This window comes from Cryptomeria japonica, chromosome 8 (genome assembly GCF_030272615.1).
Source record: "Cryptomeria japonica chromosome 8, Sugi_1.0, whole genome shotgun sequence".
NCBI classification, from domain to species: Eukaryota; Viridiplantae; Streptophyta; class Pinopsida; order Cupressales; family Cupressaceae; genus Cryptomeria; species Cryptomeria japonica.
The window spans coordinates 33,525,436-33,545,793 of NC_081412.1; the positions used below are offsets into that span (position 1 = coordinate 33,525,436).

Below are 20,358 nucleotides of genomic sequence, written 5' to 3' on the forward strand. Positions count from 1 at the left end.
ATTGGGCAACTGAGGTTGTATATCAATAATTTTATTTTTTTGATAGCAGCAACACTTGCAAGATAGAGCGTAGGGCTGTATGAATGGAATCTTATTTGTTGACCTAAGATGGCGATTTATGTTGTCTCTGATTCAGAATGACCTGCAAGAACTTTGGTCACTTCTCAACTTACTGCTACCAGATGTTTTTAATAATTTTAAAGTCTTCAATGATTGGTTCTCCAAGCCCTTTTTAAAGGATGTATATTCTAATAAGAGATCTGAGGATGTCTTCCTTGAAATAGAGAAGAAAGTGATCATCATTCACAGATTGCATCAAATTTTGGAGCCATTCATGCTTCGTCGTCAAGTGAAAGATGTTGAAGGCCAGCTTCCACCAAAGGTTATCATTGCAAATTTCAGACCAATGTTTTATTTTGCCATTTATGATGTCATTTTTGCTTATGATTTCTGCATGCGGATGACAGGTTTCAGTGGTGCTGAGATGTAAAATATCAGCACTTCAGGCAGCAATCTATGATTGGGTAAAATCCACAGGTACACTTAGGCTAGATCCAGAGAGTGAGACCAGGAGAGTGGCAGGAAACAAGAAACGGCAAGTGCGAGTGTATGCTCCACTCAAGAACAAATGTATAGAATTAAGGAAGGTCTGCAATCACCCATTCCTAAGTTATGATTTTTATGGTAAATATACAAATGACTACTTGGTAAGGACATGTGGAAAGCTCTGGGTTCTTGATAGAGTCTTGATAAAGCTTCATAGTGCAGGGCATCGTGTACTCTTATTCAGTACGATGACAAAATTGCTTGATATTTTAGAAGAATATTTGCAATGGCGTGATCTGAAGTATAGACGGATAGATGGTTCAACTAGCCTAGAAGATAGAGAAACAGCTATAGTTGATTTCAACAAGACTGGAAGTGAATGCTTTATCTTTCTGCTCAGCATTTGTGCTGCTGGAAGGAGTTTGAATCTTCAGTCTGCAGACACAGTCATTATTTATGATCCAGATGCCAACCCCCAAAACGAGCAGCAGGCAGTAGCTAGGGCACACCGAATTGGACAAAAGAAAGATGTCAAAGTTATATATATGGAATCTGTTGTGGACATAGTAACCAGCTCCTATGTGGAAGATGAATTACGAAGTGGTAACATGCTAGATGTGGAACATGAGTTAGCAGGAAAAGCGAGATATATGGGATCTGTGGAAAGCCTTATTCGAAGCAGCATTCAGCAGCACAAGATGGACATGGCAGATGAGGTGATAAATGCAGGGTGCTTTGATCAGAGGACAACCCAAGAGGAACGCCGTATGACATTAGAAGCACTTTTACATAATGAAGAGAGGTGCCAAGCAATTGTCCATGATGTACCTTCAATGCAAGAAGTAAATAGATTAATTGCAAGAAGTGAAGAGGAAGTTCACATGTTTGATGAAATGGATAAGGAATGGGATTGGCCTGGTGAGATGATGAAGCATTGCGATATACCAACCTGGCTTCGTGTTGGTTCTGCTGAAATAAATGCAGCTGTAGATGTCATGTCAAAGAAGGTTTTTACAGGTGTACCAATGGAGATCATTGGTACGAAAGAAGAAGAGGAAAGGGTGCCGGCAATGTCTCTGCAAACTTTTCATATAAAGGGTGTACCAAACTTGAAGAACTCATTTTATAGTAAAACTAAAAAGTCTTCCTGTACTAAACTGCAATTACCTGACAAAGATATAAATGGACGATATATAAAGGATGAATGCCAAGAGTATTTCAAAACAAGTGCAGAAGAGAAGAATGCTTTATTTGTAGATAATGAAGAGAAAAAACCAGTAGATTACTTAGACAAAGAGGAGCCAAGTGAAGAAGCAGTATTTAAAGAGACTCATATAAAATGTGTAGACAAGGAAATTCAGAGACAAAAGTTTGTACCTATAAAATGTTCAAGTTCGGCTGCAAATGATAAGGGTTTGCATTTTGGAGAAGATCTCAAGGATGGGGAGGATACTTTATCAGAACTATCATCTCAATATGAAAAGTTAAATAAAGGATATGTATCTTGTAGACCAGCATCATCTCAAAAATTCATATCCTTGGCTGCCTTTGAAGTGAAGCCAGTGACCCACCAATTGAAGGTAAGATTTAATGTTTCGAAGAGTTATGTAAGAATTTCTTTCTTTTTATCACTAATGTATTCAAGTGTAGTATTTGTGTTGTAAATCATATCACCTGTGGCTAAAATATTTATATCAAGAAATCACAGGACATTTGGCTGTGGATTGTGACCAACTTTCGTTTTTAGGTATATGAAAAGGCTGATGATGGTGAGAGAGCAATTCTACCAACAAAAAATAAACGGAAGAGGGGTGGATCACATTGCCGTAGGTGGTCTGCAGTGAAACTACGCCCATATTTCTATGAGAAATTCAATTATAATCTGAGTTGGAGATCCATACATTGTGGTTTGCACACAGTACTTAAGCAGAAAGAAAATTCTATTAGAGAACCATTTAATAATGGATCTGGTGAATGTGGCGTGCATCCAATGGGGCGGCAACTTTTTACATGTGAAGACAAGTTGCTGGAGGGACATACAGTTTTCCACTCACATTGTGTGGATAAATCCCACGAGTTCAATGGGCCCTCGGAACTTGCTGAGTCTGCAAGCTGTGCTGGTGAAACGCTTATGTGTGTGAACGCGCAAAAGGTAGAGTAAATTATCTACTGGCAAAATATTGTGTTTAACATTGCCAAGAAAGTTCAGCAGAAGATACAATTTGATGCATTACATTTTCAAAAACTGATTCTTCTTGCCAAACTAGTAGGTCATAATGTAGGCTTTCTTTGTTAGCCAGCCAGTGAAATGTTGGGAATGTTTTACATTTTAAAATATGATTGAGCTAACTTCCCGTATCTGCAAAATACAACGACCAGACAATTCTTTTCTGCAAAAGCATTTTCCACTAAAATCATTATTGTTCACAAGACATTGGCACAAGTGCTTCAGGTTTCTGCTTGAAACATTGAGGCATGCTTCTAGTCAATATAAGATGCTTAGAGCCATTAAGTTTCAACCAATGTCAAAACTAGTTAGTTACATTTATTGATGCAACAATTTGTGGAATTTTCAGTGACTGGCTTCTTTTCAAATCTTGTCTTCTAGAGATTATTTAGATAAATAGATAGATTGATATTCATGTGTAAATGCTTGTGTGTGTGTGCGTGCATATCTATGTAAAAGTATATTTATATACATACATATGCATAATGCATGTATAGAATATATAAATATAAATATCATGTACATCTCTGAGTTGAGTGACTAGTAGTTCAACCTGATAGCTAGTTTTATTTCTGATGAAAACCTGGAAAATAGATTGTGACATTGCCTAGATATTAACAGCATTATATCCTTTATTTCTAATGTTCTGTTGGACTCAATCTTGCAATTTAATGCTTGAGGACACCGTGATGCTGCCCTGCAAATGCGTTTCCTTATCTGTTGATTTTGATGTTTGCTTCTTTTGGAAGATTTCCTATTTTTTCCAGTATCTGATTATTAACTCTGGGAAATAACAAAAATGCTCTTTTTTACTGCAGTGTAAGAATGTTCTCAGCAAACTGCTGTGTGCTGTTATAAAGGATGCAAGGCAACGAGCAGCTAGCTTTTTGGAGTTTTCTGAGTGGGACAAGAATCCAGGCTACTCCAGGGTCATCACGAACCCTATTATTGCTCAAATGATCATGCAACGGCTTGATCGCTATGAGTATGCCAGTGTTTTAGACTTTGTGGCAGATGTGCGGTTGATGCTTGAAAATGCAATTTGGTATCATAACGATTCTGAAGAGGTATCATAACGTTTTTCTTATATTGCATATCTTTAATGTTCAGATTTTAATGGGGATTAACTTGTTGTCTATTATTATTTCTCAAAAACAAATGCAGGCAGGAGCAAGAAGATTGCAAGAACTGTTTTTCCAGCAAATGGCCCATACCTTTCCATATCTGAATATTAGTTCAATAAAATCCCAATTTTCATATGTACATGCTCACTCAAGTCCTCTTTCTGCACAGTTTCAAGGTAGATCAATGAAAAAAGGATCATGATTTAGTTTTTGATTCTGGTTATCTGAAACCTTTGTGAAGAACCTATTTTATTGATGACAATGACTTGAATGAAACAGAAAATCAAAAAGAAATAATGTCAGAAAACAGGATGGAAAGTAAAGCTGGTGAAGCTGGAGAGGTCCCTTCTACTACAGAGCTTGTTACTGGTAAAATGAAGCAAAAGCAAATAGGCAAAGAGGAGAACAAAGCCAGGATAGTTCCTAAGGTGCCTGATACTAGCAAAATGTTGGTTGGACTGTCCTTTGATTACCCTTCTCAAGTTTCTTATTCTAAAAAGAGGCAAATCAGTAAGCTTGAATCTCTATGCGAGTTTCGGTGGCCTGCCCATCTAAAGAAACCTAGGACTGGTATTGGCCATAGGAGACACAGTTTTCAGTAATTGATGTGAGAACTTTTTGCATTCACGTTACATTTTTGCATCGACTGAAAGTTGTACATATCGGGAAAGGTTAGGTATTGGTGGCTTTGTAATTGTAAAATATGTGCTGCATATGACATGAAAGTAAATCCTATTGAATTTTTGGTTCTAAACTAAGGACCTTAATCACCATAAATATCTTTTTGATAAATAGAATGTGAAATGATGTGACAATAAGATCTGGAGAATCAGGGACATCAAGATGCTTTTTGAACTCATCCCTAGCTTATTCTGCATAGCCATTGTAGCATGGCTATATGTATAGCACAGTAAATGTTATAGTTATTAGGTGTATTGTGCATGGCTTGCTAATTGTATATTGTTCATATCAGGCATGCATACCTACTGCTTACCAGGTTCAAAAGTGGACATCTATGAATACTTGTGTCTCCACCATTAGGTCCGCTTAGGATGTACATAGAGAAGGTGCTTTATTATGTTGCTCAAGCATGTACGTTATCAAACAGATTTGTGCAGCAAGTATTCCACAAAATGAAGAAATGAAATACTTTGTTCTAGCGGACAATACAGCCACTTAAGTTTTTTTAACATCATTTTGGAGCTAATTTTTGGTAAAAGGAAAACTTGAAATTGCAGCAATGGAATGCACAGCCTAATACCACTCCTTTATCCAGCAACAAATAGTAATGTAATGTATAAAAGAGAGGAATTGCCTAAAGTTGCATAAATTCCTGTCAAAAATGTCGGACAGAATGGCGTACATGAACTCAGAGATATATAGGATGCACTCCAAGCTTTCTGAACTAGATCTGCATCTTACATGTTTGAAAATTTGTGAGACTATTGAATACCTAAAAGAGATGCCAAGTCAACTTCAGGATGAAAATTTTAAGGTGACTGAAGGGTGTACCATAGTTCTTAAGCTTCTAAGTAAAAAATAATAGTAGAAATGGAACTCTCAATATTTTTGTACTCATGCAATATTGTTACAGTCAATTTCATTGAAAATTAAAAAAATGTGTATTTCAGAGTTTAGATAACTTTTGACAATCAATAAAACACAATTTATAGTGGATTATGGAGCTTTCAGTTTTTAAACACTACGCAACATGGCTACAGTCAATTTCATTGGAAAATTGCATTTTGGTTGTTATTTTATGTATTTCAATTTTGTCAATTTTTTTAATCAACAAACTCTTATACCACCAAAAACAGCTCAATACATAAAAAGTGGGCCAGATCTGGACCAATGCTCAGGAACATGGCAGATGCAACATGATCAAACCGTAAGCGCTAGCCAACTCAAATTTAAGTTAAAGTGGTTTTCGTAACATCCGTGCCAAAGTGTATGGGCACTAGGGATAGCTTCTAACAATATTCCCAAATCAGAAAATAGCATCAATGAAACACCAGAACCAGAGGCACAGTAACTATCTTAGGCTGTTTGTCATCCTAAACTATATTACAGAATTGTATTAAAGCGAGTCTTATCCAGTGTATCTGAGCTGCAGGTTATAGAGACGTATTCAGCATAGTTATTATCATAATCTATTTCTTTTTGAAAGACTGAATCGGAGGATGTTTGGAATAATGCAAAACAGCTTGTCATTTATTGATTCCAACGAGTCTCGGGATTTATCTTCCAAGTCTAGCCAACCCTCAAAAATCCTTTTCTCAATTTCTCTGATCAAATGCTGCAAAGTTCTTTCCTCTTCCAACCAAAGTCAATACTGCCAAGGATAATGGATCATTAGAATGCTTATCAAACTCTGGCAACTTAGGGACATTCAGAAATAATTTATTACATGCAGCTGAAGAAAATCAGCAAATTTAATTCTTAGAAGCATAATAGATGAAGTATTTTGCAGCCATCTCTCACATTTTGGCTGCCCCCATGAGAAAAGTTATCACACTATTTTTATTTCCAAAGATAGATGGTTTCACGATTACTACTTTTGAAAAATACATGAAGTTTGCAGTTTGGAACAATATGGTTGGAAATGACAGGTTACCGTAGCATAATGACCTTAATAAAAGAAACATGGGCAAGAAACATTTAGTTGGAGAAAGAAATACACACAAACAATATGTCTGATTCAAAATATTAGAGAATGGCAGACACACAAGAATTGTAACTTGTTGTTTTGTTCATGTTTTGAATGAATGAATGAATGTTTTTAATGATGTCCACTAGGTCAAACAGCCGATGGGACCCACGGATAGCTAGCAAAAGAAGGCATGCAAAGCCTGAACAAATCCAAACTATTAAACATCTTTCTCCTCCTTTTGCATTTTGGATCTTTTGTTGTGTAACTTGATTAGGAAACCTGCAACTCTTGGTATCTTTTTTTCGTCAAATAGATTACTCAAGGTGTTCACATTTAGTGTCTCAACATAGTTACTCTGGATGTCACTATGGGCTAGACACTTCATGATGTAATGTCATTTAGTCTCCACCACCCCTTGTGTGCAATATCTACATCTTCTATCTTCCCATTCCTCTTTGGGTATCCCCTGTTTCCCAGTTTCACATCTAAGTTGAGGTGAGCTGGTCCTTATTTGAGCAATTAACATTTTTGCCTTCCACTTTATGTCCATTCCTATGTAGTTCTTTTGTGTATGGTCATGTGTAGGATTGAAGTGTTTGATATGGTAGTCCTTTTTCCTCACTATTTGACTTGCCCACATGCTCTCTTTGAATTTTTTTTCTACTTTTAAAAAATTTTCTCCATTGTTATTTGGTTAGTCTTGTAGGTTAATACTCCATTTATTCATCCATTTAATGTTTTGTTTCATCCATCTGCTTTTTTTTTTGTCTAGCTTCTCACCTGCTGCCATTTTTGGCCAGTGATGTATCTCCATGTTTTTTAACCTCCTTAAGTAACTTAGCAGTTGGAACATAGTTGATGCCTCAATAGGGAAAGCCCCCACCTCCGCTAAGAAAAATCTCATATGGGATAGATGATTTAAACTTAAGACTAGTTGTAATTAAATGTTTTTGTAATCTCTCTATTTGCTTCCATTTCCTTGTTGAAGTGTTGCTGCCCCATACCTCACATTCGTATAATACCATCGGAACTGCAAAAAGCCCAAAAAGAGTTTTCTTAGTTTTCCAATCCCATTATTTTGCTCTTCTTCATCTATTTTGGAGTGAGTATAAGGCTTCCCATCCTCCTTGGATCCTTTTTGCTCTACATTTTACCCAGCTGAGTTTATTGTGGAAATCTAGGCCAAGGTACTTATATTCATTGACCACTTGTAAGGTGTTTCCCTCAAAGACAAATTCTCTATGGACCTTTCTTTTTAAGGTAAAGATCATGACCTTGGTTTTGCTAATGTTCACCTACATCCTCGTCTCTTGGCAAAAATGTTATAGAGACTTAAAGTGTTCTTTCAAATCTTGTGTTATTTTTGCCATTAAAATAAAAGGTCATCAACATATAAAAGCAGTTTGATTACATAGTTGGTCAGATGAACTCCCCCACCTCCAAACTTGTCTATCCATTTTTCTAACTTGTCAATTTGTAACCCAAATAGGGTAGGAGATAATAGGCAGCCCTGCTTGACCCCAATGTCACTTCTAAAGCATTTTGATAATCCTTGTTTTGTTTGTATCTTATCCCAAACTTGGTCATACAATCTATGAACAACTCTATATTGTATTGGAATTTCCAACGCTTCCATTCTACTCCACAATTTGCCTCTAGGTACCGTGTCAAAAGTTTTTTTGAAATCCACAAAACAACAAAAGATTCTCCTCTGTAGTATCCCTCCCCGATTTATCTTTTCCTTTTGTGCTTTGATAGACTATTTTGTCATAGCATAGGCTATCTTGTGATGCTTGGATTAGACTATTGTGGATTTCTATGTGGTTCAAATGCTTTATCATGGATATTGGACATATTATATTGCATTTGACATTACTATTCCATGTGGATGATGACATTATGGATTGTTATATGGGTTATTATAAGGGTAGGTGCTCATTCGATGACTTATACGTACCCATTCTATGTGTTGTTTAAACTCTCTTACGATGATTTGAGGATACTTTATGATGTACTAACCCTAATTCATGATGTGAGATCGATTATGATATTGCTTGATTGTTTATGAGTGTCTTCTACTATCTTCGTGATAGGGATGATATCACATCAGTCACTGTGAGCGGGATGTGCCATTGTGATTCTCTATCACTTGCCTATATTATATATTGTATATGTTGTATCGTGACTTTGTGGAAGCAGGATTTGCAAATACCAAACATCGACTCCACCCGGCTTCATAGGTCTAAGCGTGTCTTATCCCAATGGTAAGTTGATCGGAGATGACATGAAAACTCATTCTACACTAGGTTTAAGTTGATTACTCTAGTCAGTTTGGTATCTTGGTGTGAATTGTTGTTTAGCGTCAGTGATCTCTTGAGTTGCCCTTTGCTATCTTGTGTGGCATATTGTGTTTATTGTTTGATTTAATTATTATTAATTAATTAATTGAGATATATAGTTTAATATATTAAATTAAATTAATAGATTTATATAGTTTATAATAAAATAAATATATGTAGTTGGTAATAATATGATAAATAATTAATTGAGAAAGTAATATTGGATAAATGATTTTATATCATATTATTTAATTATTGATTTGGAATTCATATTATCATTTAGTAAGAAAAGACTATTATTAATTAAAATATTTAATTATATAAATAACATTTGATTTATTATTGTGGCTTTAATTATAGCCTTTGTTTATTTTTTGGGCTTTGTATAAATCATGCGTGTGAGTATTATTTGATTGGTTATTTAATTATTTATATTCTTGGGTTAATTGATTTAATATTTATTCTACTTATCCTATTTGGTAATTGGTTGAATTTATTGGGTAAGTAATTAATATATTATTTTAATATTTCATGCTTTGGTTTTTGGCATGGTAGGTAAGAAATATATTTTAATTGTTTATTTTGATTGGTCGACATTTTATATAGTTTGGCTTTGATCTTCTATTTAATCGCCGCCTGTGCATTTTGTCGGGTTAGCTATTAGTGAGTTCTCTGCCAATTTTTTTCTAGGTTGGGATATGCGTTCTCTGTGGTTTTGAATTTTGGATTGCTTGCGAGGAGCTTGGATTGTTTTGGCTGAGCTTGGTTGGATTCATTGTTCTTCAGATTTTCATTTCAGCATTTTACCAAGTCGAAGGATTCTTCCTTTGTATTTTCAATTTCAAAAGATTGTCTTCTTTGTGTCTGTTCTCAAGAGTTTTGGGAAAAATATTTCATTTACATAGTTTTATATAATTTGAAAAGTAAATATTTATGGGGAAAACTTTATGTTATATGGGTTTTGATATAGTTTTTGTTGAAATTTTATTGTTTCTAGGTATTGCCTATCATGAGCGCATGACACTGTGATTTTGGTCTAAGACTTGTATCTATGCAAATCCTTCCCTACTCGTGTGTTTTGCTTATTGGAAGAGTTTGTCTCATTTGGGTCTGTGAGCTTATTGAATGTGTTATCGGGCCATCTTAGGCTCTCTGTGATTTTCTCTATTAAGATTTGGCTCAATGGCCGTGATGCAAATTTTGATATATCATTTTCTATGATTCATTTGGTTCTACATTGCTTATATCTATCTCTTGGTCTTGCCTGGGCATCTCCATTGAGATCTTATTCGAGCCTTTTTGTTATGTCTTTGATTTTGTTTCCTTCTCACAAATTTTCTGAGTCTGTGGCCTTATTTTTGCAAATGCGCGAAAACTACGAATGCATGACAAAAATTAACAAATGTGCGATTTCCCTTAACATATGTGCTAATTTGTGTCACATATGCGCTATTAGAATTACCAAATACGTTGCTTCAAGTATAAATGTGTCACTAGTCTATGTGTATGTGTGATAGAACTGTGTATATGCGTTGCGCACTTATGTAAATGTGCGATTCTGGTTATTTCATGTGTTTTGAGTCATTTTTCTAGATTTTTGAGTTTCAGTCTTGGTTTTTTCTGATTTCTCAGTTGTTTCAGGAGTTTGCCCAGAGGCTGTGTTGTGCTCTTGAGTATTCTTGGATGTCTAAAGTAATGTTTTGATGCATTATTTGATCTTTTGGGTTGTTGCAAGATGAGTAATACCTTGCTATATTAATAGTTCTTTTCTCTATGATGTTGTGTGATCTATGTGTCCTATGTGGTATATGTTATTTGCTCATTGTGCATTTATGATGTTCTATCTTGGTTAGCCGGATTGCTTTTTGTGATCCTTCTTGCTTGATTGCTTAGATTAGTAAGGCCTAGGAGCATGATTAGGGGGAGTGGGCTTCCATGAATCTGTCGAGGTCATGAGGAATAGACTGCTAGGATCCTTGAGTAATAGAGTTAGGGTCTAGACCGTTTGGATAGCTCATTGGAAGTTTTCCTTTGTAATTGATAAGTGATAACATAATAATCAATATTAGGTGGGTTGGGTAGAGTAACTCATCTAAGTAAGATAAGAATTGAGTTTTGTGGTGCCCATCTCATGGATCAGAAACTCGAGTGAGGTGGAAGATCTAGTAACCAGATAAACCGAACTCCCTTGATTTCCTCAAAGGTTGAGATGGTTTTGCATGTGTATCCTATGTGGTAGCATGTGATGACACTTTTTCACTACATGTTCGTGCTAGTTCCTTATGTTTTGTTGTTAAGTTGTCACTGGAGGTTTCTTGGTTGTTTGGTATGTTTTCCTTGGTTTGTGTTAGAGTTGTTTCCTCTTTGGTTGTTAGGTGTCAGCTTAAATCTAGAGTGCGTGTGGGATCTTGTGTCATTTTCTAGCACGGGGGCTGGTTCCTTTGGTTCCACATGGTCGGGTGGTTGGTGTCTTTCTTCCATTGGGATGTTTTTTTTGATGCCTTGCATGGACGTGGATCTCTTATCTCTTCAGGTCGTGGATGGATATTCGTAGCATATTATTGTACATGTTTCATTTAACATGTATATGTAATTGTATTGAGAACTATGCTCATTGTTGTAAAAGAAATTGTATTCATGTATCTAGTAGATATTATTAGGGGAAACAATGATGTATCATGTGTATCTTGATAATGATTAATAATGAGGACAATGGATATTGAATGTATGGATGTGTACTTGTGTTATGATTGTGATGATGTAATTAGTTCATATGGCTATGGTTTAATAATATGGTAATTGGTATTGAAACGGTTAATTGATGTTAAAAGAAATGAATGGTTGGGATTAGGAACATTTTGTTTTGTACTTTAAAATGAACCTCATGGGATGGTTTGAGTATTCATAGATGGATGTAATCATTTTAGGTTAAAGAAATGAACCATATGAGGTTGTGCGAAAGGAATTAATGATAGTAAGTTAGACTACATTTGGAAAATGGAAGTAATATGTTATCATCTTTAGGAATTGTTTAGTTTAAGTAATGGCGTTGAGATACCCTAGGGAAGATAGATGTTATTGATGTAACTATGTTTATGTCTGCTTGCATATAATGTTGATGATCATGTTTATGTTGCATTAGTTTATGTGATGTTTTAAATAAAAATTGTTATCTCTATTTTGCATGTTTGTTAGTGTATTTCTCTAGGGTATTTTGGCGAGAATTACATCCTCCTTGTTTATCCCATGCTTTCTCAATCAAATGTTTGAGTGTTATGCAATGATCAATGGTAGAGTACTTTGGCCTAAAGTCCACTTGCTCATTTGCTCTTTTTACCTCCTTTTCAGCCCAAATACTGATTCGTCTTTCTATCACGCTCCCAAAAAGTTTACCAAAGAGAGGATTGATCATTATAGTGTAGTAATTTGAGGGGTTATTGATGTCACCACTTTTGAGCAAGGGGATGACCACACTACTTGACCAATTTGTTGGAAAACCATTTTGGATGACTCCATTGAATATTCTTTTGATGTGAGGCGTGAGGATTTCTAATCCCCATCTTAAATGTTGTGCTTGTATGCCATCTATTATGTCTCGAGATTTACCCACCACAAGTTTTCTAATTCCTTCTTTAATATTGTCTAAAGAGAAGAGTTTAATTCCTGATCTGATCATCGGAGGGATATCTTTGTCTTGGTCTCTCTCATATAGTTGCTTTGCATATTCTAGCCATTGAAGATCTGTGATATTATTTTCTTTGCCTATGTCTCTTTGCTGCAACTCTTTCCAAAAGCCCCTTGGATTTTGTCTCCCAAGCTTAATCAGCTCTTTTCTTCTTGTTTGCATGTACTATTTTTTGATCATTTTCTTTTATGCCTTACATTCTTCATCATACCATGGGTTTACGGGGAAGCTGTTCTTATTGCCCTTTTTAGGTCTAGACCTTTTGCATCAGTTGAGAGCTTTGAGGATTATAGATGTCAATTTTACGCTACCTATCATTTCCTTGTTTGAGTTGACCAACCCATTGACTCCCTCTTCTTGCAGCCATTTTTTGAGCATTGTTCGAAAGATTTTTTGATTTTCATGTGTTAAGAGGATAACTTCTTGAGTGACCTCATTCTTTTCTAATTGTTGCTTCTTCTTTTGGTGTTGATTGTCTTTTTGCATGCCAATCTTAACATATATTAGGTTGTGATTTGATTTCATTTCTATGGGACAATCCTTCACCACAATATCTATTACACTTGTCACAAGTTTCTTTGAGCTTATAACATAGTCCACTACACTTTGGCCATTATAAGTGTGGCATGTAATGTTCCTTGAGCTCGACCAAGCTTTTAAACCGTTGCATATTATCAAATCATACAAGTTGCAAACTCCTAGAAATTATGCCCCATAATGTGTGATAGCTCCCTTTTCATCTTGAGACATTATTTCCCATTTTTGACTCCCTTCTTCCTCTAACCATAAAGGATTGTCCCCTATTCTCTCCTCATCATTAAGGCAAAGGGACTAGTTATTGGCTATTCTAGCATTAAAGTCTCCAATTAAGATGATCTCACCTTTGTGATTATATGTTGACATATCTCTTTTCAAGGCTGCATAAGGGTCCTCTTTGTCTAAATTCTTCTTCTTATAAAATTTTGAGCCATAAGGAGCAAAGTAGCATGCTGTAAGGTAGATTGTGAACTCTTTATCCTCTATTTTTATCCATATGTACTATTTATTGGGATCTTATTTTTCCACATGTATAATTTTTTCCCAAGAATCTCTTACTAAGATTGTTACTCCTCCATGGCCTTTTCCACTTTCAGTTAGCTCATTCCATACCGATACCTTCGTATATCCCTAAAAATTTGAAACCTTACATCCTTCATGCTCATGTGTTTCAAGGAGGACAATCACGTTCATCCCCTTCGCAATGGGCCCTAAAGTGAACCCTCTCCTCCAAGGGTAACCTCTACAATTTCAACTTACCATTGAGAGGTGTCCTCGGGGGGGGCACCTTCTTATTTACTATGTGTTGTTTTGTTGTTGAATTGGGCTTTCCCTCTATACAACCATGCTTCATTACCTACACTTCCTGCTTCTACGACTTTTTCCTATTCTTTCTTTATCTCTTCTAAATGTAAAGGGGTTAAATCTTCATCTATGAAGAATCGTGTGCCTTTGAGAAACCTTTTGTTCCTCAAAAGTCTATTCTTGTCCTCAATACTTTTTAATAATAATCTTACATTTCTATTTCTACCATCTTGTGACACATTCCCAATTCTGTTTGCTTGATGACTATGCCATGTCTACTCCTACTTGTCTGCTAGAAAGTCTTTTATTAACCTATCGGTATGCTCACCTTCCCCATAATCCTTCAAGTAATTTATTATTATATGCATTGCCCTATCTTTTCTTTGTCTTTCTTCCCCTATTTGCACTCTGATTTGCTTCTCTATGAGTTCCTTTTGACTCTTTGTTGAACCCTTTGTTACTTGTACCCACAATTTTGCCTCTTCAAGTTGCTCCTTTAGCTTAACTTCTTTTATTTCTATGTTTGCTATTGCTGATTGGAGCTCTTGTAGGTGTGGAGTGTCTCTTTCCTCCATTGTTGTAGGAAAATTGCCATTTTTTATCTACCTTAGTTCCTCCTTCACAGTCATGATTTCTTGTTGCCCTATTTCAAATTAGCTTGTAATTTGGTGATTTCCTCTTTAAGGGACTTGTTTTCTTGGGTTATTTTATAGTTGGTTTCCACAACCTCTTTCCATTTGTTATACTTCAACTGTTTCAATGCTTCCAGGCCTTCAATCCTTCTCTTTAATCACATCAATTCATGAACATATTGGTCTGAAGACCAAGTTAGAGGTGTTGAATTAGGGTTGTATTAGTCTTACTGTCATCTTCCATCTCCTCTCCAATTTTTTCCTTTTGTTGTTTTGTTCCATCAATGCACTTGAGTTTATGTTCTTATTGGTGTGCTCCTCCAACCTAAGCTTCATGATCCCCTTGCATTTTCATCCCTATATTTACTTGTTCATGCTACACCTTATGGATTACTATTGTTTGGTTGAAGTTTACTATCCTTTGCAAGATAGTGATAAACTTGGTATGCCCTATCCACCTTAACCTCTTAACTATTTTAGCTTGTCGTCGTTGTAAAATCCTCTTATATTGCTTGGTATTAACAAATGCAAGTTCTTTTAAAAACCCAAAAAAAGGAATGGTGTGGATGGTAAGGACCCTTATGCAGCTCTAAAAACAGATATTCATTCAACTCCCAATACAATGGAGAGATTTCAATTTGAGGTTAGCAAATGAATAAACTAAAATTTTACATAGCAAGGAAGATAACAATCCTCTATGGCCTACCAAAGAGGAAAACCAATGGTGAAGCTATTCAACAAATAATGGGGATATTAATCATTTTGGCTAAAAAATTACTTGTTCTTTTGCACTTTTAATTTGATTATTTACAACAGCATGAGTAGATAAAAGAATCCAAAAAATTATGTGTTGTTGACTATTCCATTTGTTTGCTAAGTTCGATTGAAAGGATAACATAGGTTGTAATCGACAATCCCTTTGGAAATTTAAATTAGACTATAATTCATTATAGAAATGCATCTTGGTGGGAAAATAATAATAAAATGTTAAAAGAGCAACTCAATTGCTAACCCCAAGAAAGGGAATCTATTTTTAAACTCAAGAAAACTATATCTTTAAGAAAGCACTAAGGCAATTATTGTAGAGGGGAAGAAAATAATAGGGTTTAAAAAGTCATGAGATAACAAGTATATTTCAAGAAGTGCTTAGGAGTTGTCAAATTACTTTGTTCGATAAGAGGTGCAAAGTTGCTAGGAGATCTCTTAAAGTAAAGAGAAGTCAAAGTTAAATTTCCACTATTAGACTATCAAAGTGTAAAAAGGGGTTTTTATAAACATAAGGAGAGTAGAGCTAATATATATAGCAAAGAATAACCCATAAATATTTTAAAGAGAACTCTAACTAAGAAAAAACAAACATACAATAACATCACAACCACTCAATATTTTGAATATGCAAAGCAATTGTATGAGCAAGAGTTAGAGGCTAAGGTATCCCAAGATCAATATGACAACAAATTGTTGACTCTACAAGAGGCTAAGCAAGGTATTAATAAATTGGGTACATGAAAGGTTGGTGACATGGTTGATTTTTAGGCTAAATACATAAAATGGAGGGTTAAAATCCTTTCCCTTCACATTGTGAAAATACTCAACATCATTCAACATGGGGTTCCATGAGATTGGATTAGCAACTTAGTGATTCTTCTCTTTAAGAGTGGAGGTGTTAACTATCCTTCCAAGTCCAACATCATCATGACCAATCTTTTGCGTATAAATTTGTTTGTAATCATTATTGAGCTCTTAATTAGCAAGTGGATAAAAGAGAAAAAGGGCAATAAAATTTTAGACCAATACACTCAATCAACATTGGGTCATGAAATAACTTTGATTTGGACGTTATTGGAAAGTTTGGAATGAAAAAGAGGAAGCTTATTGCTATTTTGTTGACTGCGAGAGGGCTTTTAATCAAGATAAGTTATGATGTAGAATGAAGGATCTTGGTATACCATGCAAATTTAGGATGACTACCCATAGGCTCTATGAAGAGGTTTGAGTAAAATTTAGAAGTGAAGAAAGCATTCCAAAAGTCTTTAAAAGTGACATTGGAGTTAATAAAGGATGTTTATTATCCCTACTCTTTTTAGCTTATATATTTACATACTTGAAGAATGGATGAATTTGCAAGGTATAAATGGTGTTCTTCTAGGATAATATATTATAAGACTTCTTTTTATGCCTATGGATTGCTAGGCCCACTCAAGGGTTGCAAGATCATTTGTATGCCCTTGAAATGTTTTTGCAAAGAACTAGGGATGCAAGTTAACACTAGCAAGACTAATATCATGATCTTCTCCAATAGAAAGGGAAAAAAAAATCTTTGAGATTTATTTTGAATGAAGTATTCTAGAAGAAGTAACAATGTATAAATCTTTAGGATTGACTTTAACAAAAAATTTAGTTGGCACACTTGTAGGAAGAAATGGATTTTGGGAGGTTGTAGCACTATTTTCTCTCTAAAATATATGTAGAGGTATACTTAGGGATTGGAAAACTATTTAAATCCTACTAGGGCTATTAGTCATTTTGGCAATGCTTTATAGATGTGAAATATGGGCTAGCAACACTTCTAACTCAAAATAGAAGCAAATAGAGAAAAAAAAAAAAAAAAACTTTATCACAAGAAAATTCAAATTTAAATTTTTAGTCTCTTATGATATTCTTATAGCTATAAGAGGTATAGTTTCTATTGAAGAGCTATTACTATGGTACATTTCTTTAGATGACTTCAACAAATTAAATAAATGGAGACAAATATATAGTCTAGGGTTGTCTCTAAAGATGTCTTGAATGAGAGGAGGAATTCATGGATGAAGCAAAACATATAGGAGTTTAATTTTTACCTTGTTCTTGGCCTTCTTAATATCTATGGTAAAGGTTTCAATTTGTGTTTTAAGTGGGTTATTAGAATCCTAGAGAGAAATGAAGTTTGGAAGGTTTTGTTGTACTACTATATTTCTTCTAGGGTTCCTCATGGTCATAAATTATTAAAAAATTGGGTTTCCTTCTATTCTCATCACAAAGGAACTTGTTCATATCTAGGGCATGCTTATGGTTAAAAGTATATGTAAATATTGGGTAGCCATAAAACCATTGTCTCTATGAAACATGAATGGTTTTTATAATAATTAATAGTCCATATGGTAGTTTTATGTGATTACTTACAAGGTCAGACATATATCTATTTAGATTCTTTGGGTCCACATAAAATTATTTTAATATGAGCATCAACACTCTCCCAAATATATTTTATAAAAGTCACAAGAAATTGGTTATGTTGGCCTTAAGCTAAATTAAAATTTTATAGCTCCAATTAGAATTTTGAGTCATTCCAAATGACTTGATTTTTTTGCTATAGAAATACTTCATAGGGGTTTCATATAATAAACCCTATGGAAAGATTGGAAATAATATATTGATACAAATTTCCCAGCTATAAAACTCATAAAATTTTATCATATCTCAAACTACATCTAAATATAGTTAAAAAATTAATTAATAGTGAGCTTTAAAGCCCACATCTAGCTCATGAAAACATAGATTGGAAACTATTTGGATAACCATTTTCGATTCTAATCTTGCTCGCATTTTTGGTGTATTCTTTACCATACTCTTCCTATTGGATCTCATTTGATCTAACCAAGGTAGTCAATCCTCATTGTCCCTTTTATGCACATTGTGAAACTCCCAATCATCTTGATATATACGAAAAGTGATCTCAAACTAACATGTGCATTAATCTAGGATCAATCTCCTTTTCACATACACATCACTTAAAAGAGTTGTGAATGGGTTTTAGTACAATCCTCAAGGGAGAGTCCTAGATCCACACCTATTCTACATGTATTATTGTTAGTGATTGGGGATTAATTGAATGCATGCAATGAACTAGGCTAAAAGAGACTAATTTGAACAATTTTACCAAAATGTAGGAAATAAAGGACATAAGTGCTTAAGAGAAGGCTAGATATAGAAGTGAAATGTTGAGGAGAGTTGAAAAAGTATGTTCCATTGAGAGTTGATGCAAAGATGACTTAAGCATTATTTTCAGTTGTTGTCATTCAAATATGGAGCTATATCAATAGGACACTACTGTTGGATGTTATAGTCCTAGGGTATTAGGCTATACAAAGTCTGAGACTCTTTGTTACTATCTACTTTGTTGGTGGTGTTGTCACAATTTGAAACCTTCAGATTTGCACCTATACACACAAAAGAGAAGACAATGTTGTGTGGTATTGGGGCTTTCCTCAATCAAACCTCATGTTGATGTTCCCACCTCCACAAAAACAATGATGAGTGATAACAATTACATACTCTTACAAGAGCATAGTCAAACAAATAATGATAATATTGAAAATAACAATGATTACTTTAGATATGAATCCATTGCTTGAGTCCCACACAAGGTGTTGAAAAAATCCTACTAGTGTTAGTACACAATCTAATAATTACAATAAAAAACAAAATTGCTTCAATTGCATATAATAATGTGCTTAATAAAAGGCCTCAGACTTCTTAGTTGAGCTGATCTTGATTGCTTGATAGAACTGATCATTAGAGTTCTTATGGAGAAGGGATAGGATTTTAGATGAGGAATGGGGTCACATTTGTATGAGACTTCACACTTTTTCACAAACAATTATCCAAGAGAGGCCAACACCATTAAGGCCCAAAGAAAAATTTTGATATCTTAAATTTTAAGCCAAATTGGGAGGAAACTAGTACTAGGTGCTAATGTCTAGTCCACTTTAGTATCACACAGGGATAGGCACTAGGGGTGTGACCAATATTCCCATCTGGACTTGGGACAAACCTATTTGCACAAGGTCACGCAACCACCATAATGGGTGCTAAAATAGTGTAAAATTATGAGGGTACAAATTTACAATGGTACATTTATTCCCAACTCTAGTGAGGGTACGAGCTTATGCCCATATACATGATAACTTATAGATAAATCAAGGCTAATGCACTTACCAAACATACACAACATAAGGAAAACACAAGGTGAAGATGAATCAAACACAAATCAAACATGCAAGACACAAAGAAAACATGCAATCTACACGAAGCATACACGTAAGACACGAAGCATACGTGCAAGACACATAATCATAAAAAAAATCAAAAAAATCATAATACTAAAGGAATAAAATATTCCAAGTCAGTAAAGTAAGGAGAACTTGGAATGAAATTTTGTCTCAATATCAACATTATTCTGAGAATATAGTAAACACATAGAGAAACATAATCAATACAAATAACAAACACATACAAGGAAACATTATAGGAGCTCCATCAAACACATATAATAAATTAAACACATACATGTGAGAATACAAATAATGAAAACAAATGATGGGTAGATGACTCTAGCGCAAGCTTTCTCTGTCACTAGGGGACATGCACATTACAAAGGCCCCATGGGTCTAGCAAGTTGAACTATTCTATATGATCATGGATGCCAATATACATCTATGAGTTCTAATGGCCAACAAGTTGTGTTATGTTGGGTGATTTATAAACCAACAACAAAAGAATCACAAAATAGAAACCTATGTTATGCTAGGTGATCAAGGTGTATAACATGAATTCTAACAAGATGCATTATGCTAGTTGATTCCTAAAACACCAACACCTCAGGGAGCATAAACAACAACGACAACTAAAAAAAAAGTTGTATTATGCTAGGTGATCAAGGTGATTGATATGAATTATGTCACTGGTCGACAAGATATATTATGTTGGTTGATTCATAGACCACCCAAATTTTACAAGATTTAAAATTGATAACCATGCCTCAAGGGGCAC

At 34.8% G+C, this 20,358-nt stretch overlaps 1 protein-coding gene across 3 annotated transcripts in view; it reads left to right on the forward strand.

Moving 5' to 3' along the window:
• Positions 1 to 5,092, forward strand: part of LOC131064585 (ATP-dependent helicase BRM) — a 135,231-nt gene extending 130,139 nt beyond the window's left edge. For 2 of the 3 annotated variants that reach the window (XM_057998775.2, XM_057998776.2), the window contains 6 exons: positions 137 to 382; positions 468 to 2,126; positions 2,294 to 2,698; positions 3,592 to 3,840; positions 3,938 to 4,073; positions 4,177 to 5,092. In XM_057998775.2, the coding sequence (XP_057854758.2) occupies positions 137 to 382; positions 468 to 2,126; positions 2,294 to 2,698; positions 3,592 to 3,840; positions 3,938 to 4,073; positions 4,177 to 4,499 (3,018 nt within the window). In that variant the 3' untranslated portion in view covers positions 4,500 to 5,092. The remainder of the gene's footprint in view (positions 1 to 136; positions 383 to 467; positions 2,127 to 2,293; positions 2,699 to 3,591; positions 3,841 to 3,937; positions 4,074 to 4,176) is intronic. The other variant, XM_057998777.2, reaches the window with a different exon arrangement.
• Positions 5,093 to 20,358: the final 15,266 nt, after the last annotated feature.